The 20,125-nt window shown below is 46.6% G+C and overlaps 2 protein-coding genes across 10 annotated transcripts in view; one reads left to right on the plus strand and one right to left on the minus strand.

Annotated features, from left to right (window-relative positions):
* RREB1 (ras responsive element binding protein 1) overlaps positions 1 to 20,125 on the plus strand; it is a 142,311-nt gene that overhangs the window by 113,903 nt on the left and 8,283 nt on the right. For all 9 annotated transcript variants that reach the window (XM_084875597.1, XM_084875593.1, XM_084875594.1 and 6 more), the window contains 2 exons: positions 3,315 to 3,504; positions 5,973 to 8,871. In XM_084875597.1, the coding sequence (XP_084731723.1) occupies positions 3,315 to 3,504; positions 5,973 to 8,871 (3,089 nt within the window). The remainder of the gene's footprint in view (positions 1 to 3,314; positions 3,505 to 5,972; positions 8,872 to 20,125) is intronic.
* Positions 1 to 20,125, minus strand: part of LOC311618228 (histone-lysine N-methyltransferase SETMAR-like) — a 407,000-nt gene that overhangs the window by 32,756 nt on the left and 354,119 nt on the right. The gene's annotated exons all lie outside the window — the stretch shown is intronic.

Below are 20,125 nucleotides of genomic sequence, written 5' to 3' on the forward strand. Positions count from 1 at the left end.
CCTCCTTCCCACTGGTCAGTGCTGGGCCTGAGAAATCTGCAGTGTTTCAGCTCCAGCCAGGGGGAACCAGTCTTTGGTGGAAAGTGGGAAAGTGTGCTCCCAGATCCACAGGGGAGCTGGCTTATATAGACAGAAGTCCCCACCTCTGGTCCCTGATTGGTCAGTGCTGTGTATCTCTGATTGGCTGGGGAATGCTTCAGTCCTATTGGTGGAAATAGGATTCCAGGAAACCATTATAAGGGCTGGCTCAGAGGGCATTTCAGTGCAGACACAGGTAGTTCACTGAGGAGGCTTCTCTGCTAAGTGCAGTTTGTGGAGAGATTCCTGTGCTGTAATGGCTTCCCTTCCTTCCTTCCTTCCTTCCTTCCTTCCTTCCTTCCTTCCTTCCTTCCTTCCTTCCTTTATTCCCTTCTTCCCTTCCTCCCTTTCTTACTTCCCTTTTCTTTCTCTGCCATATGCAGTTTTTGGAGAGATCCCTGTGCAGTAATGGCTGCTTTTTCTTTCCTTTTTTTGACCCCAGCCAGCCACCTTCTTAGTCCTCAGGGCTTATGGTTTACTCAACTGTATAGTGATCCAGCATCCGGAACAGTTCCTGGTACTAGAAAAAATGAATTTAAAACACTGCACAAAATGTATGTAGGTAGTGCTAATTTTGAATTTGGGATGTTCCGAGGTAGTGTAGACTTCAAGTGGAAGGTGCCTGTAAGGCCCACTGGGCTACAGCTTGCTTCAATCTTTCTTAGTTCTCTTAGACTCACTTTCTAGGAAAGGCATGGACCAGCGTCCATCTCCCACAGTTCCCCAAACCTTACCTGCTTACGCCCCAGACAGGACAGAGGGGAAGGGAGAGAGAAAAGGTGAACTATTTCTAGTCCATAAAGTACCAAACTAGATGGGCCATAGGCTTCACCACCCAGCCCATCCTGGGTGGCGTGTTCTGCCAGCCTGTAAATCCCACAACATAGGGCCTTCCTGATCCCTGGGCTCTCACCTCCTGTAGGCCCCTGGCCCCTCTGATTGCCCAGTGCCTTCCTGGAAAAATGGGCTCCTTTGCATTACCCGCACCACATGAGACTCAGTGCAGAGGCTTTTCTTCTGGAGTTTCCATAAATTGAAACCCCCCCTGCTTACTCCCCCCTCGCCCCCCCCCACACACACACACACACCCCTACAGCAAATAGTGGTTTGGACATTGTTGACCCTTGAAAAAAGGAGGCAAAAAATCAGCCCACTCTCATTAGCCATTTGTAATGAGATGTTTTTCTAGATGTATTAAGGAACATTTCAAATGCATGCAGATGTAGAGAGACTAATCTAATGACCCCCTCACGCATCACTCAAATTTCAGGAATTATCTACCCACAGACAATTATGTGTCATCTCTTCCCTGCCCCAGATAATTTCAAAACAAATCCCAGGCAACACATTTCATCCTATGTAATAAAGGGGTGATATGCAAATTAACCATCACTCCATCACAAATATGGCGGTGCCCATAGCAGCTGGGCAGGATGCTGGCAGCACAAGCCCAGTGCCCCAGCCGCATGGAGGGAGAGAGGGGCCTCTGGGGGAAACACAAGCCCAGCGTCCCACGCCCAGGGCGCACGGTGGGAGGGAGGGGGCCTCTGGCCAGAGGCCGGGGCGCGATACGCTGGCGTGGTTGCAGGCCGGGCTGAGGGATGCTCCCCACCCCACTTCCTGGGAATGAATTTTGTGCACCGTTATATATCTGTAAAGGAAAAGGACTTCTAAGTAATATAGACAAGACATTATCATCATCTAAAACCGCAATTTTTAACCTTATTTTTCTTTTCATGGCACACATAAACTAATGATTAAAATTATGTGGAACAGCAAAAAATACAATTTTTGCCAGTCTGACAAAAAATAAAGTATAATTTTGATTCATTCATACTGGGTGGCTATTGTGTTGGCTATTGTCCTTATTTTTTTACAGTCTAAGGGCTTTATTCCTCTGTGGAACAATAATAGGAACTGCCATAGAGGTTTAGTGAGGGGCAGATGTGCTTACATGTGTAAGTACTGGAATGATGCTTGGCACATGGTACTGTGATCATAGGAATGTGCCCATGAAATTAGGCTAATGTGACTGATGAAACTTTAATTAATTACATGTAAATAACCATCTGTAGCTCTAGTGATGGCTTAGGCCAGACATTTTTCAAATGGTGTGTCTCAAGAATTTTTAAAACATACAATACTGAGTATTTAGTCAGGGGCACTGACTCTTTTTTCTTATATTGTCAAATAAAAAAATGACAACAGCCAACATGACAATAACTGGCTGGTGTGAATGAATCAAAAAATTATACCTTTTTGTCAGATCAGCAAAATTGTATACTTTTGCTGTGCCGCAGAATTGTGGTAATTAGTAATGTGTGCCATGGGAGGAAAAAGGCTGAAAATCACTGTGTAGGGGATATTGACAACATCCTAATGATCGTATAGATTTTAAGATGGTGGTTCTCGGCAAAGACCTTCAGGACAGCACTAGTGTCATAGTGGAGAAAAGTGTTTAAAAACGGTATTTCTGACACATCCATGTTTCTGAGGACAGTTAAGGCAAAAGAGGAAAACATCTCCAAAGTAAAGCATTTGTGGGGGCTCCTGGAAGAGGGAGACAACCTCGGTGGTGGGACCCTCGCAGTTTGTGTTTGCTTCTTACAAGGCGTGTGCCCTCAGCTTTAGTGCTTTCGTCCGTGATGACTGCCTGCCTGCCAGGGTCGTCCACTGCCCTTAGTGTGGGCCCGTAGGGGGGGAACTGTGGTTATTCTTCAGATAATGCTCGGCAACAATATCAGAATTTAATACATAAATCATAATCACTGTCACATGCTACTTCAGTTGAAGAGTTTATCTTTTTATCTTGATCAGATACCAGGGATGATGATGTGATTGCCCAAGATGCTGTGTAAATTTGTGCTTTTTGACTTTCAAAATGTTTTATGACCAGAATACATTGAGCAGAGGGAGTGAGGAAACTTTGAAAGGATCACTCTGTGTGACAGAACAAATAGGCCTGCAACAGTGTGCATATTTGTGCTGTCTGCAAAGATGGGAACCCAGAAATTGTTAGGATATGGTTTCTTTTTAAGGAAGGGATTTTTGTTGCTAACCGTGAGCAGACTGGCTTCTCTATGTTATATCATCCCTGTTTTCATTATTATAATAGTTTGTTTATCACTTTATTTTCATTTACTTATAGATCAAAGGACAAGAAAATACAGTAAGATTAATGGACAGGTGGAAATTCTGACTTCGCTGTCTCCTTACGTTTGTCACTTTCTTCCCAGATGTGACATTTGCTGTGTCACCTTTCGGACCCATCGAGGACTGCTACGCCACAACGCGCTTGTCCACAAGCAGCTTCCCAGAGACGCAACGGGAAGGCCTTTCATCCAGAACAACCCTTCCATTCCTGCTGGCTTCCATGACTTGGGGTTCACCGACTTCTCCTGTAGGAAGTTTCCTCGGATTTCTCAGGTATGCTGACGGGCAGAACCAGCACCGTCTCCACCATGGTCCAAGGTTGGACTTAAATTCTTCACACGGAGGTTTCCTTTCCTTCAAATGAGGTCTGTTGGGTTTTGTTTTATTAACACCTTTCCTCTTAAAATTCAGTTTTGTTCTTTTTAGTCTTTTTTGGGTGGTTGTGTTGAGAGGTGTAAATGGCCTTCCATTTTTTCCCCCCTCACTTATATCTGAGTCTAGCTCATCAGAGCTTTTGCCCATTTTTTAGGTCCTATCAGAATTAAATTTGTATTTTTTTTAAATATTTTTTATTGATTTTTTTTACAGAGAGGGAGTGGGATAGAGAGTTAAAACCATCGATGAGAGAGAAACATCTATTCAGCTGCCTCCTGCACATCCCCTACTGGAAATGTGCTCATAACCAAGGTACATGCCCTTCACCAGAATCGAACCCGGGACCCTTGAGTCCGCAGGTCACTGCTCCATCCACTGAGCCAAACTGGCCAGGGCTAAATTTGTATTTTTAATTATATCAATTTGTAGTTTTAATTAGTCTTACAGCTAAATATTTTCAGCATTGTAGTTTTTTATTTAAAACTAGTGACCCAGAGTACAGGTTCATGCACATTGAAAGGAAATTAATTATCGATAGAAGGTGGCTGGCAGGACGGAACTGGGCGAGAAGGGCCAGACATGCCCTGGAACCAACCTCTAGCAGTCCCTCCCTGACATCTGTGCAGTGAGTGGGGTCCCTCTGACAGGTGGAGTCCCTCAGCCTGGCCTGTGGGGTTCGAGCCAAACTGGCTTTCCGACATCCCCCGAGGGGTCCCAAGTGCAAGAGGGCACTCTGCAAAATTGGTGTTGTACAGGATGTGGAATGCAGACGCAAGTGTGCAGTAAACCAGATTCTAGGCCCACAGAGCCCCAGCAGCAACAACCCACAGCCGAAGGTGGAATCGCGCAGGTTCACGAGGAATCAGGCTCCCTTCTCTCTGGTTTTAGGGTATATCACCAAGAACCACTGCTGCCAAGTCACTGCAGCTCAGCAGCTCAGCCCCCTGGTGGTCAGTGTGCATCATAGCAACTGGTCAGAAGGGTGGAGGGACACTTAGCATATTAGCCTTTTATCTATATAGACTAGAGGCCTAGTGCAGTGTTTTTCAACCTTTTTTGGGCAAAGGCACACTTGTTTCATGAAAAAAATCACGAGGCACACCACCATTAGAAAATGTTAAAAAATTTAACTCTGTGCCTATATTGACTATATATAAAGTAATTCTCTTGAATAGGAATCAAATAAACACAAAGAAAGTATTTTATAATTACTTTATTATGAAATATTAAGTAAACAAAATAGTGAAAAATTATAAAATTCTTGTCTTGTCTGCACCTACGGCACACCAGGCAACATCTCTGTGCCGCGGAACAGCGGTTGAAAAACGCTGGCCTAGTGCATGGAATTCATGAACAGGGGCTGGGGGGTGTCCTTCAGTCCAGCCTGCACCCTCTCCAATCTGGGACCCCTCGAGGGATGTCCAACTGCCCGGTGGGATCAGGCCTAAACAGGCAGTTGGACATCCCTCTCACAATCCAGGGCTGCTGGCTCCCAACTCGCCTGTCTGCCTTCCTGATTGCCTCTAACCGCTTCTGCCTGCCAGTCTGATCACCCCCTAACCACTCCCATGCCAGCCTGATTGATGTCTAACTGCTCCCCTGCTAGCCTGGTCACCCCTAACTGCCCTCCCCTGAAGGGTTGATCGCCTCCAACTGCCCTCCCTTCCAGGCCTGGTCCCTCTCAACTGCCCTCCCTTGCAGGCCTGGTGCCTCCCAACTGCCCTCCCCTGCTGGCCATCTTGTAGTGGCCATCTTGTGTCCACATGGGGGCAGCATCTTTGACCACATAGGGGCAGCCATATTGTGTGTTGGAGTAATGGTCAGTCTGCATATTACTCTTTTATTAGATAGTATGTTTGGGATTGTTATTAACCTGAGACATATTTGTTCTCTGCTTATAAACGACTTTGAAACTACTTTTTTCCAAATTTAAAAAACTGAGATAAAATATAGCAACAGTGAAATTCTTCCAGTGCATAAGCCCCAAGTTCAATTCCATATGTATAGTCACCCATATGTGTATACTCATGTAATCCTAGGTGGTCCTCCCTCTCTCCTGACAGCACAGGGGTTCTCCACCATCACTTAGTTTTGCAAGACACCCATTTTTTTTAAAAAGAAAATCCTACCACTATGGTATTATCACTTAACTTGCTTCACTGCTGAGATACCTGGGGTTGGTGTCATTCATCAAGAAAACACGATACCTAAGATGCTTGTGGATTTCCTTATTCAATCCAGCAGTTAGTGAGCAGGGAAAGGTCAGCTCCCATATGTTATGGATACTGCAATAGTTGTAGAACAGATACTTTCTTCATCTCAGTGTGGTGATGATTTTAAAAGCCTCTTGATCCCTTACTTTGCAGGCCTGGTGTGAAACAAACCTGCGAAGGTGCATCAGCGAGCAGCACCGTTTTGTCTGTGACATCTGCGACAAGGCATTCCCCATGCTCTCCTCGCTCGCCCTGCACAAGCAGACCCATGTCGCTGCGGACCAGGGACGGGAAAGGTTGCAAGCCAAGCCCGTACCTGATGACGCCGTGGACCAGAAGGTCTTCCTGGCCTTGCTGGGCCTGCAGCACACCAAAGACGTCAAGCCCGTCCCAGCTGAGGAGCCCCCGCCGGATGACAACCAAGCAATACAGTTCCAGGCACTCAAGTGTCAGCTACCTCAGGAGCCTGGCTGCGCCAACGTGCTGAGGCTGTCTCCTTTCGAAGCTTCCTCCCTGGGCAGTTCTCTCACAGTGCTCCCTGCTGCCAAGGGGAGCATGAAGCACCTGTCCCTGCAGCCTTTCCAAAAGGGCTTCATCATTCAGCCTGATAGTAGTATTGTGGTCAAGCCCATCTCCGGGGAGTCGGCCATTGAGCTGGCTGACATCCAGCAGATCCTGAAGATGGCAGCCTCAGCGCCCCCTCAAATCAGTCTTCCGCCTCTCTCCAAGGCCCCCGTCACCCCTCTGCAGGCGATTTTCAAACACATGCCCCCTCTGAAGCCAAAGCCCCTGGTCACACCGCGGACGGTGGTAGCCACCTCAACACCCCCCCCTCTCCTCAACGCCCAGCAGGCCTCCCCCGGCTGCATCAGTCCCAGCCTGCCCCCGCCGGCCCTGAAGCTCCTCAAAGGCTCGGTGGAGATGGCCTCCAGCACAAACCTGCTGCAGCCCAAGTCCGGGGCCCAGCCGCACACGGCCATGCAGCTCTTCCTGCAGCAGCCACGCGCAGAGCTGCCGGGGCAGGCTGAGATGAAGACGCAGTTGGAGCAGGACAGCATCATCGAGGCCCTGCTGCCCCTGAGCATGGAGGCCAAGATCAAGCAGGAGATAACAGAGGGGGACCTCAAGGCCATCATGACGGCCCCCGGCAGCAAGAAATCTCCAGCCATGCGTAAGGTGCTCTACCCCTGTCGCTTTTGCAACCAGGTGTTTGCCTTCTCCGGGGTGTTGCGTGCTCACGTGCGCTCCCACCTGGGCATCTCCCCATACCAGTGCAACATCTGCGACTACATCGCGGCCGACAAGGCCGCACTCATCCGCCACCTGCGCACGCACAGCGGCGAGCGGCCCTACATCTGCAAGATCTGCCACTACCCCTTCACCGTCAAGGCCAACTGCGAGCGGCACCTGCGCAAGAAGCATCTCAAGGCCACCCGCAAGGACATCGAGAAGAACATCGAGTATGTGACCAGCAGCGCCGCAGAGATGGTGGACGCCTTCTGTTCCCCAGACACAGTGTGCCGGCTGTGCGGGGAAGACCTGAAGCACTACCGCGCTCTGCGCATCCACATGCGCACGCACTGCGGCCGCGGCTTGGGCGGCTGCCCCAAGAGCCACAAGCCCTTTGAGTGCAAGGAGTGCAGCGCCACCTTCTCAGCCAAGCGCAACTGCGTCCACCACATCCTGAAGCAGCACCTACATGTGCCGGAGCACGACATCGAGAGCTACATCCTGGCGGCAGACGGCCTGGGCCCCCAGGAGGCCCCTGTGGCTGAGGCCTCAGGGAGGGTGGAGGAGGGCAGCGGAGCCTTTGGGGAACGCAAACCCCTCGCCACCTTTCTGGAGGCCCAGAATGGCTACCTTCACGCGGGCCCCACCCAGCCTCCACCTCCCGTCTCTGTCAAGTTGGAGCCGGCCAGCAACTTCTCAGTGGACTTCAATGAGCCTCTGGACTTCTCCCAGAAGGGCCTGGCCCTGGTCCACGTGAAGCAGGAAAACTCGGCCTTCTTCCTGAGCCCCTCTTCCTCGGCCCCCTATGACTGCTCTATGGAGCCCATTGACCTGTCCATCCCCAAGAGCTTCAGGAGAGGAGACAAGGAGTCAGCTGCTCCCAGTGAAGCCAAGATGCCTGAGCAGGAACCAGGGAGCGGGGAGCAACTCTCTCCCTGTCCACCACCGTGCCCTACTCTGCCGGTGACCTTGGGGTCCAGTGGGATCCTGGAGAAACCCGTGGCCCTTTCGGCAGCAGCCTCCACAGCCACTGCTCTGGAAGCCCACGCTCAGCCCCTGCAGGGCTCCGTTCAGGTCACTGTCCCCATTTACTCACCGGCCCTCATCAACAGCTCCCCTCTCGTGGGCAGCTCCACCCTGATAAGCAGCCCAGCCTTGCTGAGGCCTCTGCGCCCCAAGCCCCCCCTGCTGTTGCCAAAGCCCCCTCTGACAGAAGAGCTGCCCCCACTGGCCTCCATTGCCCAGATCATCTCATCTGTGTCCTCAGCCCCCACCTTGCTCAAAGCCAAGGTGACTGACCCAGGGCCCACAGGCACCAGCAGTAACACCACAGCTTCAGACAGCTTAGGAGGCCCCACTGCCCCCACTGAGACCACTAGCCCCAAAGAATCCAGCGACCCACCCCCTGCTGCCAACAGTCCAGAGGCAGCTTCCCCCACTGGGCAGGGGCCAGCTGGCTTGTCAAAGAAGAGGGGCCGGAAAAAAGGGCTGAGGAGTCGGCCCCGGGCCAGCAATGGTGGAGTAGACCTGGATTCCAGCGGGGAATTTGCCAGCATTGAGAAGATGCTGGCTACCACAGACACCAACAAGTTCAGTCCATTTCTGCAGACAGCAGAGGACGACGCTCAGGACGAGTTGGCTGGCACCCCTGCTGACCACAACGGGCCCAGTGATGAAGAGCAGGGCAGCCCCCCAGAAGACAAGCTGCTGAGGACAAAGCGGAACTCTTACGCCAACTGCCTGCAGAAGATCAACTGTCCCCACTGCCCTCGAGTCTTCCCTTGGGCCAGCTCCCTCCAGAGGCACATGCTCACACACACTGGTAAGCGGGCCTCACGCACACTGGTACTACATCCAGCAGGGAGACCGGCCACCGGCCAGGGCGGGGGGGAGGGTGGAGTTGAAAGCGTGGAGTCCTGTTCCCATGGCCACATTCCTAGGTTCCCTCCCTCCTGTTTCAGAAGCAGGGGGTTGGCCTACTGAGGCCATGTGCTCAGGTAACCAATGACCTTTTCCTATTGTCTGATCCCTCTGAGGGCTGCTGGGGAAGGGAGGGTGTTAAAAGTAAGGTGTTCTTAGGTGAAAATGGTCCTAGACCAATCAGTTACTTACTGCCATCCCTCCAGTCCCTTCTGGATAAGATAGCAGGATTAAACGCTTGGTTACCCACAGGAGGCAGTGAGGGAGAAATGGAGCTCTGCAACTGTTTTCTTAATTATAATTGACTAAATATTCACACAGGACTTATGTCATTGAACTGAGGATAAATTGGGTTAAAATCCTCAACCTTTAGATAATATTTTGATAACCTAAATATTAATAGATAGTACCTAAAACTGAATAAAGAATTAGATGATAAAGGATTGCCATATAAAATATAGGATACCAGTAAATTTGAATTTCAAATAAATAACAATTTTTTTGGTATGTTTTTCATGCTGCATTTGGGATATATAAAAAGTTACTTGGTTTTTATCTGAAATTCAAATTTGGGTGATCTGTATTTTTAGTTGCTAAGTCTGACAACCCTGGGTAGTTACGAGACTTAAGATGGTGGCAGTGTGGTGAGGGATGTGGTGGGACGAGGTGTGAGCCATGCGAAGTGGAAACACTTCATTCAGAGCTGATCATCACTTGAAGCTCTGCAGAAGCCCACAGAGGAAAGCTGTTTCTACAAAGGGGAGGTCTAAGAGAGTGTGAGGGGATGGTGGGGAGCACAGGCTGCGGGTCTCAGGTTCATGACCACCTAGACGTGGCACCTCTCTCCAGTGTGGTGGAATCACATGCTGGCAGGTCAGGCATGCCTGTCCTTAGGGAACTCATAGCCAGGAGCAGAATTTCTAGTTTTATAAAGTATATGCTGCATTTCAGACCATCATTTTCTTTCCATTTGAAGTCATGTAAGCCTGACAAAGTAAGTAACAGTTCTGACAAAGGGAAAAGTTCAGAAAAGGAGGTGCATCTTAAAGAGAAGGTTACCCCACACTGTTTTTATTGCTGCCATTTATTGTCCCCTGCGAAGTCTGGAGGGGAATTTCTGTTCCTGCTTTTTAGAAAGCAGATGGTCTGCCTCTGAGGAACAGTATAGCTCTTACCATGCCCCCTCCCCCCTCTCCCCGCCGCCCCCCCCCCCCCCCCCCCTCCCCGTCAGCCTCTCAGCTCCTTCTCCAGCTGGGAGTCCAGTGCTCAGTGGATGGAGCCCATGTCATTGTCCTGGGTGAGGCCTTTCTTCCTGGCCATTCTCTTCCTAGCAAGCCATCAGTCTCCCCGATAGGACTAGTGTGGCCGGGAACTCCTTTCAAGAGTTGTGCCCATGTCTTTAAAGATGTCTGATAAATGTTCCTATTTGTGGAGTCAAGATGGCAGCCGTCAGGATGGCAGTGAGAGAGTGTGAGTGAGGGAGCAAAAGGGGAGTGTGTGTACGTGTATGGTGTGTGGGGGTGTGAGTGAGGGACAGTTAGATCCTGCAGGCCTTTCAGGGGCTGGCCAAATAGGCTCTCTTAGACAGAGAGCCTCTGCTACCACTGGGACTCCAGCCTTCCTGGACACAGGCTCCTGTGAGTTCTGGAGTGTGCTTCCCTCCCCACTGGCCCGCCACCTTGGCTCCGGGCCCCACATGTCAGTGCCTGAGCTATCCCATGACTCTCAGGGTGCATGACCCTCCCGCCCAGCCTCTGCTTCCTCCACAAGCCCCATGCAACTCTGCACCTGGACATTTTGATAATAGCAAAAACTGGAAGACAAAGTACCAACCTCCAAAGGAAATAAATGGAATAATCAACCCCCAAAAAAGGTAACTAAATTAAATGGAGGCATGCAATATGCCAGGTAAAGATTCAGCGTAATGATCATACAGTTCATAAACCAGACGATTAAGAAAAATCAACAACTTATGTAAGAATCAAGAGGAAATTAAGAATGATGTAGCTACAATAAGAATCACGATGGAAGGTTTCAACAGTAGCTTAGAAGAATTGAAAGACCAAATTAGTGACTTAGAAGACAGAGCAGAGAAACACACACAATGTGGACAGCAATTAGAAAAAAAATTAGAAAGCAGGAGGAGAGCCTAAGAAAGCTCTGGGACAACATGAAATCAAGTTACATACATATGATAGCAGGGCCACAAGGAGAAGAAGAAGAGAAAGGATTAGAGAACCTATTTGAAGAAATAATGACAGAAAACTTCCCTGATTTAGGGAAGAAAAAAGTCACACAAGCACAGAGAGTTCCCAAACAAGATGAACCAAAAAAAGAGACCCACACCACATTGTAATTACAAAGGCAAACATTAATGACAGAGAATCTTAACCCATTGTATGCCCTAAGTATCTGTAGATGCAAGCAGCAGACTTTCCCCACATGCCATGTGCATCTGTTTTAAAAAAAAATTGTTTTTTTTCCCGAGTGGCAGCTCTGGCCAACTTTAAAATAACTTTTGTGAGAATTTTAGCTGGACATATTCAAGAAGACCCGAATTGTAATATTTTTATATTCATTGCAAATTGGTTTTTTCAACTAAATTCAAAATATTGTGGCGTGTTGGGATGGATTCCATTTTGGACATATAGCAGTTAACTGATTAAAAGCTGCAAGAGAGACAGAGTGTTACCTACAAAGGATCTTCCATTAGGTTATCAAATGATTTCTCAACAGAAACACATCAGGCCAGAAGGGAATGGAATGAAGTATACAAAGTGATACAAAGCAAGGGACTGAATCCAAGAATACTATATCCAGCAAGGCTATCATTCAAAATTGAAGGGGAAATCAGGAGCTTCACAGACAAAAAAAAAAAAAGGCTAAAGGAGTTTATCTCTAACAAGCCAGCAATGCAAGAAATGCTAAAGAGACTGTTGTAAAAAGAAGGAATAGAAATAGAAGAAGGAACACAGGCATAAATAAAGAATAAAAATGGCTACATTTTTCCTGATAAAAGCTCAGCAAAGCGGGAATAGAGGGATCATACCTCAACATAATAAAAGCCTTATATGATATACCTACAGCCAACATCATCAATGGACAAAAACTAAAACCATTTTCCCTAAGAATAGGAACAAGACAGGGATGCCTGCTCTCACCAATCCTATTTGATATAGTACTAGATTTGCTAGCCATAGTGATCAGACAAGAAGAAATAAAATGCATTCAAATTGGAAAAGAAGATGTGAAACTCATTATTCGCAGATGACATGATATTGTACATAGAAAACCCTGAAGGTGCCATCAAAAATCTACTAGACTTAATAAATGAATTCGGCAATGTAGCAGGATACAAAATTAACATCCAGAAATCTATGGCATTTTTAGACATTAATAATGTGCTCACAGAAAGAGAAACAAACAAAACAAACCAATGCCGCCGAGACCGGTTTGGCTCAATGGATAGAGCATCGGCTTGGGGACTGAAGGGTCCTGGGTTCGATTCCGGTCAAGGGCATGTACCTTGGTTGCGGGCATATCCCCAGTAGGGGGTGTGCGAGAGGCAGCTGATCGATGACTCTCATCGATGTTTCTAACTATCTCCCTTCCTCTCTCTACAAAATCAATAAAAATATATTTTAAAAAAAAACCAATGCCTTTTACCATCGCACGAAAAAAATTAAGATACCTAGGAATAAACTTAACTAAGGAAGTAAAAGACCTATACTTGTAAAACTACAGGATGTTGAAAAAAGAGATAGAGGAAGACATAACAAAGTGGAAGAATCAACATCATTAAAATGTCCATACTACCCAAAGCAACCTATAGATTGAATGCAATCCCCATTAAAATAACAATGGCATATTTCACAGACTTAGAACAAACTCTCCAAAAATTAATATGGAATAAAAAAAGACCCTGAATAGCTACAGCAATCTTGAGGAAGAACAACTATATAATTAGAGGGATCACAATATCAGATTTCAAGCTATATTACAAAGCCACTGTTCTCAAAACTTCCTGGTACTGGCACAAGAGCAGACATATAGACCAATGGAACAGAACAGAGAACCCAAAAATGGACCCAAGCCATTATGCTCAATTAATATTTGACTAAAGAGGCAAGACCATACAATGGAGTCAAGACAGTCTCTGCCATAAATGGGGTTGGGAAAATTAACATATGTGCAAAAAAAATTTGAACTAGACCACCACCTTACATTATATACTAAAATAAACTTAAAATGGATAAAGGACTTAAACATAAAATGGGAAACCATAAAAATCTTAGAAGAACCCATAGACAGCAGACATATGTCATAGCAATTAATACAACTCTTAGGGCAATGAAAACTAAGGAGAAAATAAACAAAAGGGACTACATCAAAATAAAAACTCTGCACAGCAAAAGAAACCATCAACAAAACAAGAAGAAAGCCCACTGCATGGGAAAACATATTTGCCAATGTTATATCTGATAAAGGCCTAATCTCCAAAATTTATAGAACTCATACATCTTAACAAAAAGAAGATAATCCAATCAAAAAATGGACAAAGGACTTAGACACTTTTTGAAAGTGGACATACAGCCGAAACCGGTTTGGCTCAGTGGATAGAGCGTCGGTCTGCGGACTGAAAGGTCCCAGGTTCGATTCTGGTCAAGGGCTTGTACATTGGTTGTGGGCACATCCCCAGTAGAGGGTATGCAGGAGGCAGCTGTTCAATGTTACTCACTTATCAACGTTTCTAGCTCTCTATCCCTCTCCTTTCCTCTCTGTGGAAAATCAATAAAATACATTTTTAAAAAAAAGAAAGAAAGTGGACATACAGAAGGCCAAGAGACTTAAGAAAACATTCTCAAAGTCACTAATCATCTGAGAGATGCAAATGAAAACAACAATGAGGTACCATTTCACACCTGTCAGAATGGCTTTCATCAACAAGTCTACAAACAACAAGTGTTGGCAAGGATGCGGAGAAAAAGGAACCCTCATGCACTACTGGTGCGAATGCAGACTGGTGCAGCTACTGTGGAAGACAGTATGGAGTTTCCTCAAAAAAATAAAAATGGGAAAAAAAATTAAAAATGGAACTCCCATTTGACTCAGTAATCCCACTTCTAGGACTATATCCCAAGAAACAGGAAACCCTAATCAGAAAGGACATATGTAGCTAAGATTTGGAAACAGCCTAAATGTCCATCAGCAGATGAGTGGATTAAAAACCTGTGGTACATTTACACAATGGAATACTATGCTGCTGTTAAAAAAAAAATAGAACTCATCATTTGCAACAGTATGGATGGACATGAAGAGCATTATGCAAAGTGAAATAAGCCAGTCAGAGAAAGATAAATATCCCATGATCTCATTTGTGGAATATAATGTACAACATAAACTAATGAGCAAAAATAGAGCCAAAGATAAAGAAGCATCAAACAGACAATCAAACTTCAGAGGGATGGCAGGGGAGGGGAGGGGGGACAGGTAAGAGATCAACCAAAGGACTTGTATGCATGCATGTAAGCGTAGCCAATGGACACACACTAGGGGGTGAGGGACTGTGTTTGGAATTGGGGGTGGCCATGAGAGGTCAATGGGGGAGGGGAGTACATATGTACTATTTTAATCAATAAAGAATTTTTTAAAACAAGTTACCATTCCATTTGTGAATCCAGTCATTTAGACTGCCTGGCTTTGGAATATCAATTTTCTAGTTGGTTTAAAATTTGCTAGCATCTGAAGCCAAGCAAAGAGAATGGGAGGTTTGTTGAAGACAGGGTGGTGAAGGTGGGTGAAATATAAGCATGTTCATTCACAGTTTCTGTGCCCTGTGGCAGTATTTGTTTCTGACCCTTTCCCGACATCCTAAATACTGTGTTCCTATAGTGGGCCAGGTTGCAGGCCTTGACCCCTGAGGGGAGCATTCAGGGCTGATAGAGCAAACTTTGAGAGCTAGTCTTCATCACTGTCCCCTGAGGGCAGTGTTGCCCACATTTTCCCATAAGGAAATGGAGGTTTAGAAAGGGTTACTTGCTTATGGTCATATGAGTAATGAACAGTGAGTGAGAGAGCTGGAGTTCAGGGCTAGGGTCCGATCCCTGCAGCTGCCCATGGTCAGGGCCATGTGGCCACTGGTCCTCATGCCGCCTCCCTCCCTGTATCCTCACATGTCCCAGTGCAGGAGATTGGAAAGACAGGTGTGGACCAGAATACTGTTAGGTTTATATCAGACACTAATGACCACAGAATGGTGTTAGCCGCACGCACAAACACACACAGAGGTCGGCGCCCATTGAGTTGTTAGCTTCTTTGCTGTTGCACTGTCTCAACTTCAACAGTCTCGGCATTCCCTTTGTAAGTCCTTTTATATAGCACTTGGCTGTGCCTGGTACTGAACACTCCCCATCCGTCAACTGAGGGATGGAGCCAGACGGATCTGCCCCTCCCGAGGGCCAGCAGTGTTCTGGAAGGCGACTGGGCTGCTGAAGAGTCCGAGCTGCCTGTCCCCTGCTCCCCAGCTTTCTGTGATGTCTCCCTCCGGAAACTTTGAAATGAGACTAAGGCTCACACATAAGATAAAGTAAACAGGGCTCTGGGATGATCCTGTGAACAAGTGTCCTATAGGAAAGAGGTTTTGGTGGTTTCTTTAAATTGGAACATTAAAATCAAGCTGCATTTCAGCCAGCAGCTTCGAACAGTGTCCCATTTTAGGTTGCATTTAGGCGACTGTGTCTGTATCTTGGGAAAGTCAGCTTTCTCCTACCACTGGGCAAATGCATAGAATTACCATCATGTTGTCTGTTGTCTCATAGACATGTTTCCAGTCCACCCAGCCCCCTGATGGGCAGCGTTGAGTAGACCAGGTGTTCAGGGATGAGCTCAGGTTCACTGTTGCTGTGGGCGAGGGACACCTGGCTTCGCCCCTAGGAATTGTGTCTCAGGAAGAAGCTGGTGTTAGCTGTCAGATTTCATGTCCCCTGCTACGCTCTCCACACACAACTGAATCTCCTCCTGCTCCTCTCCCAGCCCACAGGGTCCTGTTGACCAGGGACATTTCCTGGCTCCTGGCCTTTCTCTGTCTGAGTGCTGTTGCCTCTTTGGGGCACAGTTCCTTCCTTTTTCCCCTTGTGAGCGTTCTGTGCGCTTTGGGGCCACAGGTGGAGGAGTGAGTGCCAGGAAAACACCGCCAGTCCACTCCCACCCGGTCCTCACCTTCCTCCTCAGAGCGGGAGGGGCTGGGACCTGAGGGTTTCAGCTGCCCTCCATTTCCCACAGGCAGGCATCCCTGGCTCCCTCACTTCCTCCTCCTGATTGGTCTTACCCCTTTCCTTCACCAGCCTAGGACCCTCCCCACTTGCCTCTCCTACCTGCTGCTCCTGAGCCACAGGCATTGCATTTAAAATCAGTAAGATGTGCACACCTCGGTGTGTGAATCACTGCCGGCACCACGTGTGTTTGGTTCCTTATAACTTTCTTAAATGGCAGTGTTGGCCATTTAACTGAGCCAGGTCTTTCCCGGAGGGTGGAGAGAGTGTGGTGTGAGGTCGCATCATGAACCTTATTCTCGGTGTTAACTCTTCTGTTCTATGCTCTGGTGCCTGTCAGGTAGTATTTTCGGTATAAAATTTCTCTCCTCTTGTTTTGACTATTCTGTGAGAGTGGAAACTGGCTGACGATGGTTTGTGGGGTATTTTTTTTTTTTTAAATATATTTTATTGATTTCTTTACAGAGAGGAAGGGAGAGAGATAGAGAGCTAGAAACGTCGATGAGAGAGAAACATCGACCAGCTGCCTCTTGCACACCCCCTACTGGGGATGTGCCCGCAACCAACATACATGCCTCTGACCGGAATTGAACCTGGGACCTTTCAGTCCGCAGACCGACGCTCTACCACTGAGCCAAACCGGTTTCGGCTGATGATGGTTTTTGTCACGTTAGGGTGGAGGGTCATCTCAGGTCTTGGGCACATCGGTGACTCCTGTGGTTACAGGTGCATTTTAAAACCCCCTCTTAAAGCATTTATTGGTGGCATTTACCGAGTAAATAAAATCACTTGACACTTTCCATTATAGATCACCAGTGAACAGGTTTGAAACCTGTACAATATAAATGCTGGAGGGCTCGTATTTTCCTCTACCATGCAATCGGAAAGCACACTGCTATTTAAAACGTAGACTGGCAATGAAATGTGAACTTTAAAGACTCCCGTTAGTGTCCTTTGGGAATCCTCATAATGTGATACAGTAACTTTGGTGTCACTATTTTGTTCTCTGAATTTAGCATTAATATAAAGTGCCATCATGGGACATCAGCCTGGCTGTCCAAACCAGCTTAAAAGTGAGAGACTTACCCACTTGAATATTACGGAATAAAGCATGGAATTAGGTAGAAGCAAGAAACCAATTGTTGTATTTGAAAGTAACAATTGTAACATAGTTAATAGAGCTCTGACTTGTCTGCTCTCGGCCCAGTTCTCTCCCTCTCGTCTGATCTCACTTCTGATAATAAAATGTTAAAGGAAAAGTATATTTTTCATACTTAAAACAGAATCCAAGTAATTATAAAATATTGTTTTCAATTTTTAGTGAAAGGCAGGAATAATGGGAGGGTATGCAATTAACATTAAAATACTTTTAAAACTAGTCTTTACTCAAAAGTGTGGTTTTTATTTTTAGGCCATTTTTCCAATTTTAGCAGAAACACCTACTGGGCTCTGAGGTAAAGTTCAGGGCAGTTGAGGCTCTGCTGGGCGGTGGGCCCTCTGGAGCTCCTACGAGTGTGTGTGCCGGGTTCCTGGGTCCGGATCCCACTCCCAGGCTTCACATTCCCTAGTCTTTGGTTATTCTAGACATCTATTCTTCTTTCTTTTTTCCTTTTTTAAAATTAATTTATTTTTATTGAGCTTATTGGGGTGTCATTGTTAATAAAATTGCATAGGTTTCAGAGGTACAGTTCTGTAATACATCATCAGTGCAGGCATCTGTATTTTTAAAAAGCTCCTTGGTGACTTGGACCATTGCTGAAAGGGTCTTTTGGCTCTGAGGGCATGAGCGCCCCTTTCTTTGGTTAGTGCTGATGCTGGAACGTGGTGGGGCAGTGGTTCCCATGATGCTGAGTCATACCCCTGATCTGAGATCTGCATGAATCGCCCCCGGAGTTGTGGGGCTGGGAGCTGATGGTGCTGGGCCTTTCTTGCACTGCTGTGTGCATCGCAGCGAGTGCCTGGGCTGGTGCCTGCACTAATCCAGGTCTCTGTGCACAGCTGTCTCAGTGGTGGTTTCTTTTCCTAATCCACAGTCTTAATCACATGTCATCAGTTAACCCACAAGTGTCCTTTTAAGCTACTTTTTCCTAGTCTGGATTCGTGCATTGCGTTTAGTAACATGCCTTTTTGGTTGTTTGTTTTATTATTTTATGATTATTTTTTATTCCCATCCTCTCACCCTCCTTCCCTTTGGCAACTATCAGCTTTTTCTCTGTTTCTGTGGGTCTGTTTCTGTTTTGTTAATGCATTTGTTTTATTTTAAATTCCCTCTAGGTCCATCTGTGTTGTCACAGATACCAAGATTTCATTCTTTTCTGTTGCTGAGTAATATTCCACCGTGTGTGTGTGTGTGTGTGTGTGTGTGTGCGCGCACGCGCGCATGCGTGTGTATATACACATATACACTATATATACCACGTTTTCTTTATCCATTCATCTACTGATAGATGTCTAGGTTGCTTCCATGTCTTTTATTTTTTCTGTCATATTTTTAAAGTATATTTTTCTTGATTCAGAGAGGAAGGGGGAGAGAGAGAAAGACATCAATGATGAAAGAGAATCATTGATCGGCTGCCTCCTGCACGGCCTCTACTGGGGATTGAGCCCACAACCCAGGCATTTACCCCCACAGGGAATCAAACCATGACCTCCAGGTTCATAGGTCGATGCTCAATCTCTGAGCCCCACTGGCTGAGCTATCATTTCTTAGCATGTGTGTCTGATGGTGGTATTCCCAAGGTTACAAGACAGGCATCCTGGGCTGTAGCTCTGAAGTCCTGTTTGTTAGTACGCAAACCTTTTACCATGTAAACTCAGAAACTGGGACCTTAGAATCTGGAGATTGGGGAAGACAGAAGAGTCCAATAATACAATGATTGACTCCATCCTCTCTCTCCTGAGGTCACCTAATCTTTCCTTTCTCCGCCTCCTCCTTTCTTCCTCCTTTCTGTCCACACTTTCTGCTCTGGTTCTTGCTTTTCCCCTTTCATTCATGCAAACAAGGGACAAGTTGCAGAGGGGCCTGGCTTGCATTTTAAAACATCATGTTTACAGTTCAAAAGGAATCCAAATGAAAGGAGAGAAAAGGCAAACAAACAAAATATACTTTCTTCATTCATTCATTCATTCATTCATTCATTCATTCATTTTTATTTATGAAAATATAGGCAAACCATAGCAATGATTCCTGGGGATTAAAGTGGGCATGCTCTGCTCTCAGCCGGTGACCCCGTGGTGGAGTTGGTGGGAAGGGGCTGGTGAGTGAAGCACATGACCTAGCACGGACTCAAGATATGTTAGTCACTTATTTACTGCTCGCAGGATCTTAGAGCAGGAACAAAGAGCAGACCTCCTCTGACTAGGGACACAGTGACCTTGGGCAGAGGTCACTGCAGGGTGGCTCATCAAGTCAGCCAGGAGGAGACCTGCAGAGTCAGAACTCGCCACCTCCCTCCTCTGGAGGCCCAGCACCTCGGTCAGGAAGAGGAGACCCCTCCAAAGATACTAGGGGCTCCAGATTCCTGCAGGAGGGCCTGGGCGTCCCCTCTGATTTCCCAGCCTGGGTAGTACTTGCAATGCTAGAAATTATTAAAAGCTGTGTCGTCGTCTTGTGACAAACTACAGTTTTTTCTTGCTGTGCTCTAAAATCCCTTCACTCTTTGTTGTTATTTAAGATTTTAATTGTAATATTGTTGTTTTACTTTAAACATATGTGTCTTGGTCTCATTGTTAACTTTTAGTATTTTGAAGTCATTCTATCCCGCTCAGACTAAGGGAAGATGATCATTTGACTTGTTTGTGTTCAGTATATTTTTTTTAATGTGTTCTATTTGTTTTCTTTAAAGAATCGGGTGGAGGAGGGGGAAGCAAATGCCAATAATCCCA

Source organism: Pipistrellus hanaki (genome assembly GCF_964339955.1).
Source record: "Pipistrellus hanaki genome assembly, chromosome: 2".
Classification (NCBI taxonomy): domain Eukaryota; kingdom Metazoa; phylum Chordata; class Mammalia; order Chiroptera; family Vespertilionidae; genus Pipistrellus; species Pipistrellus hanaki.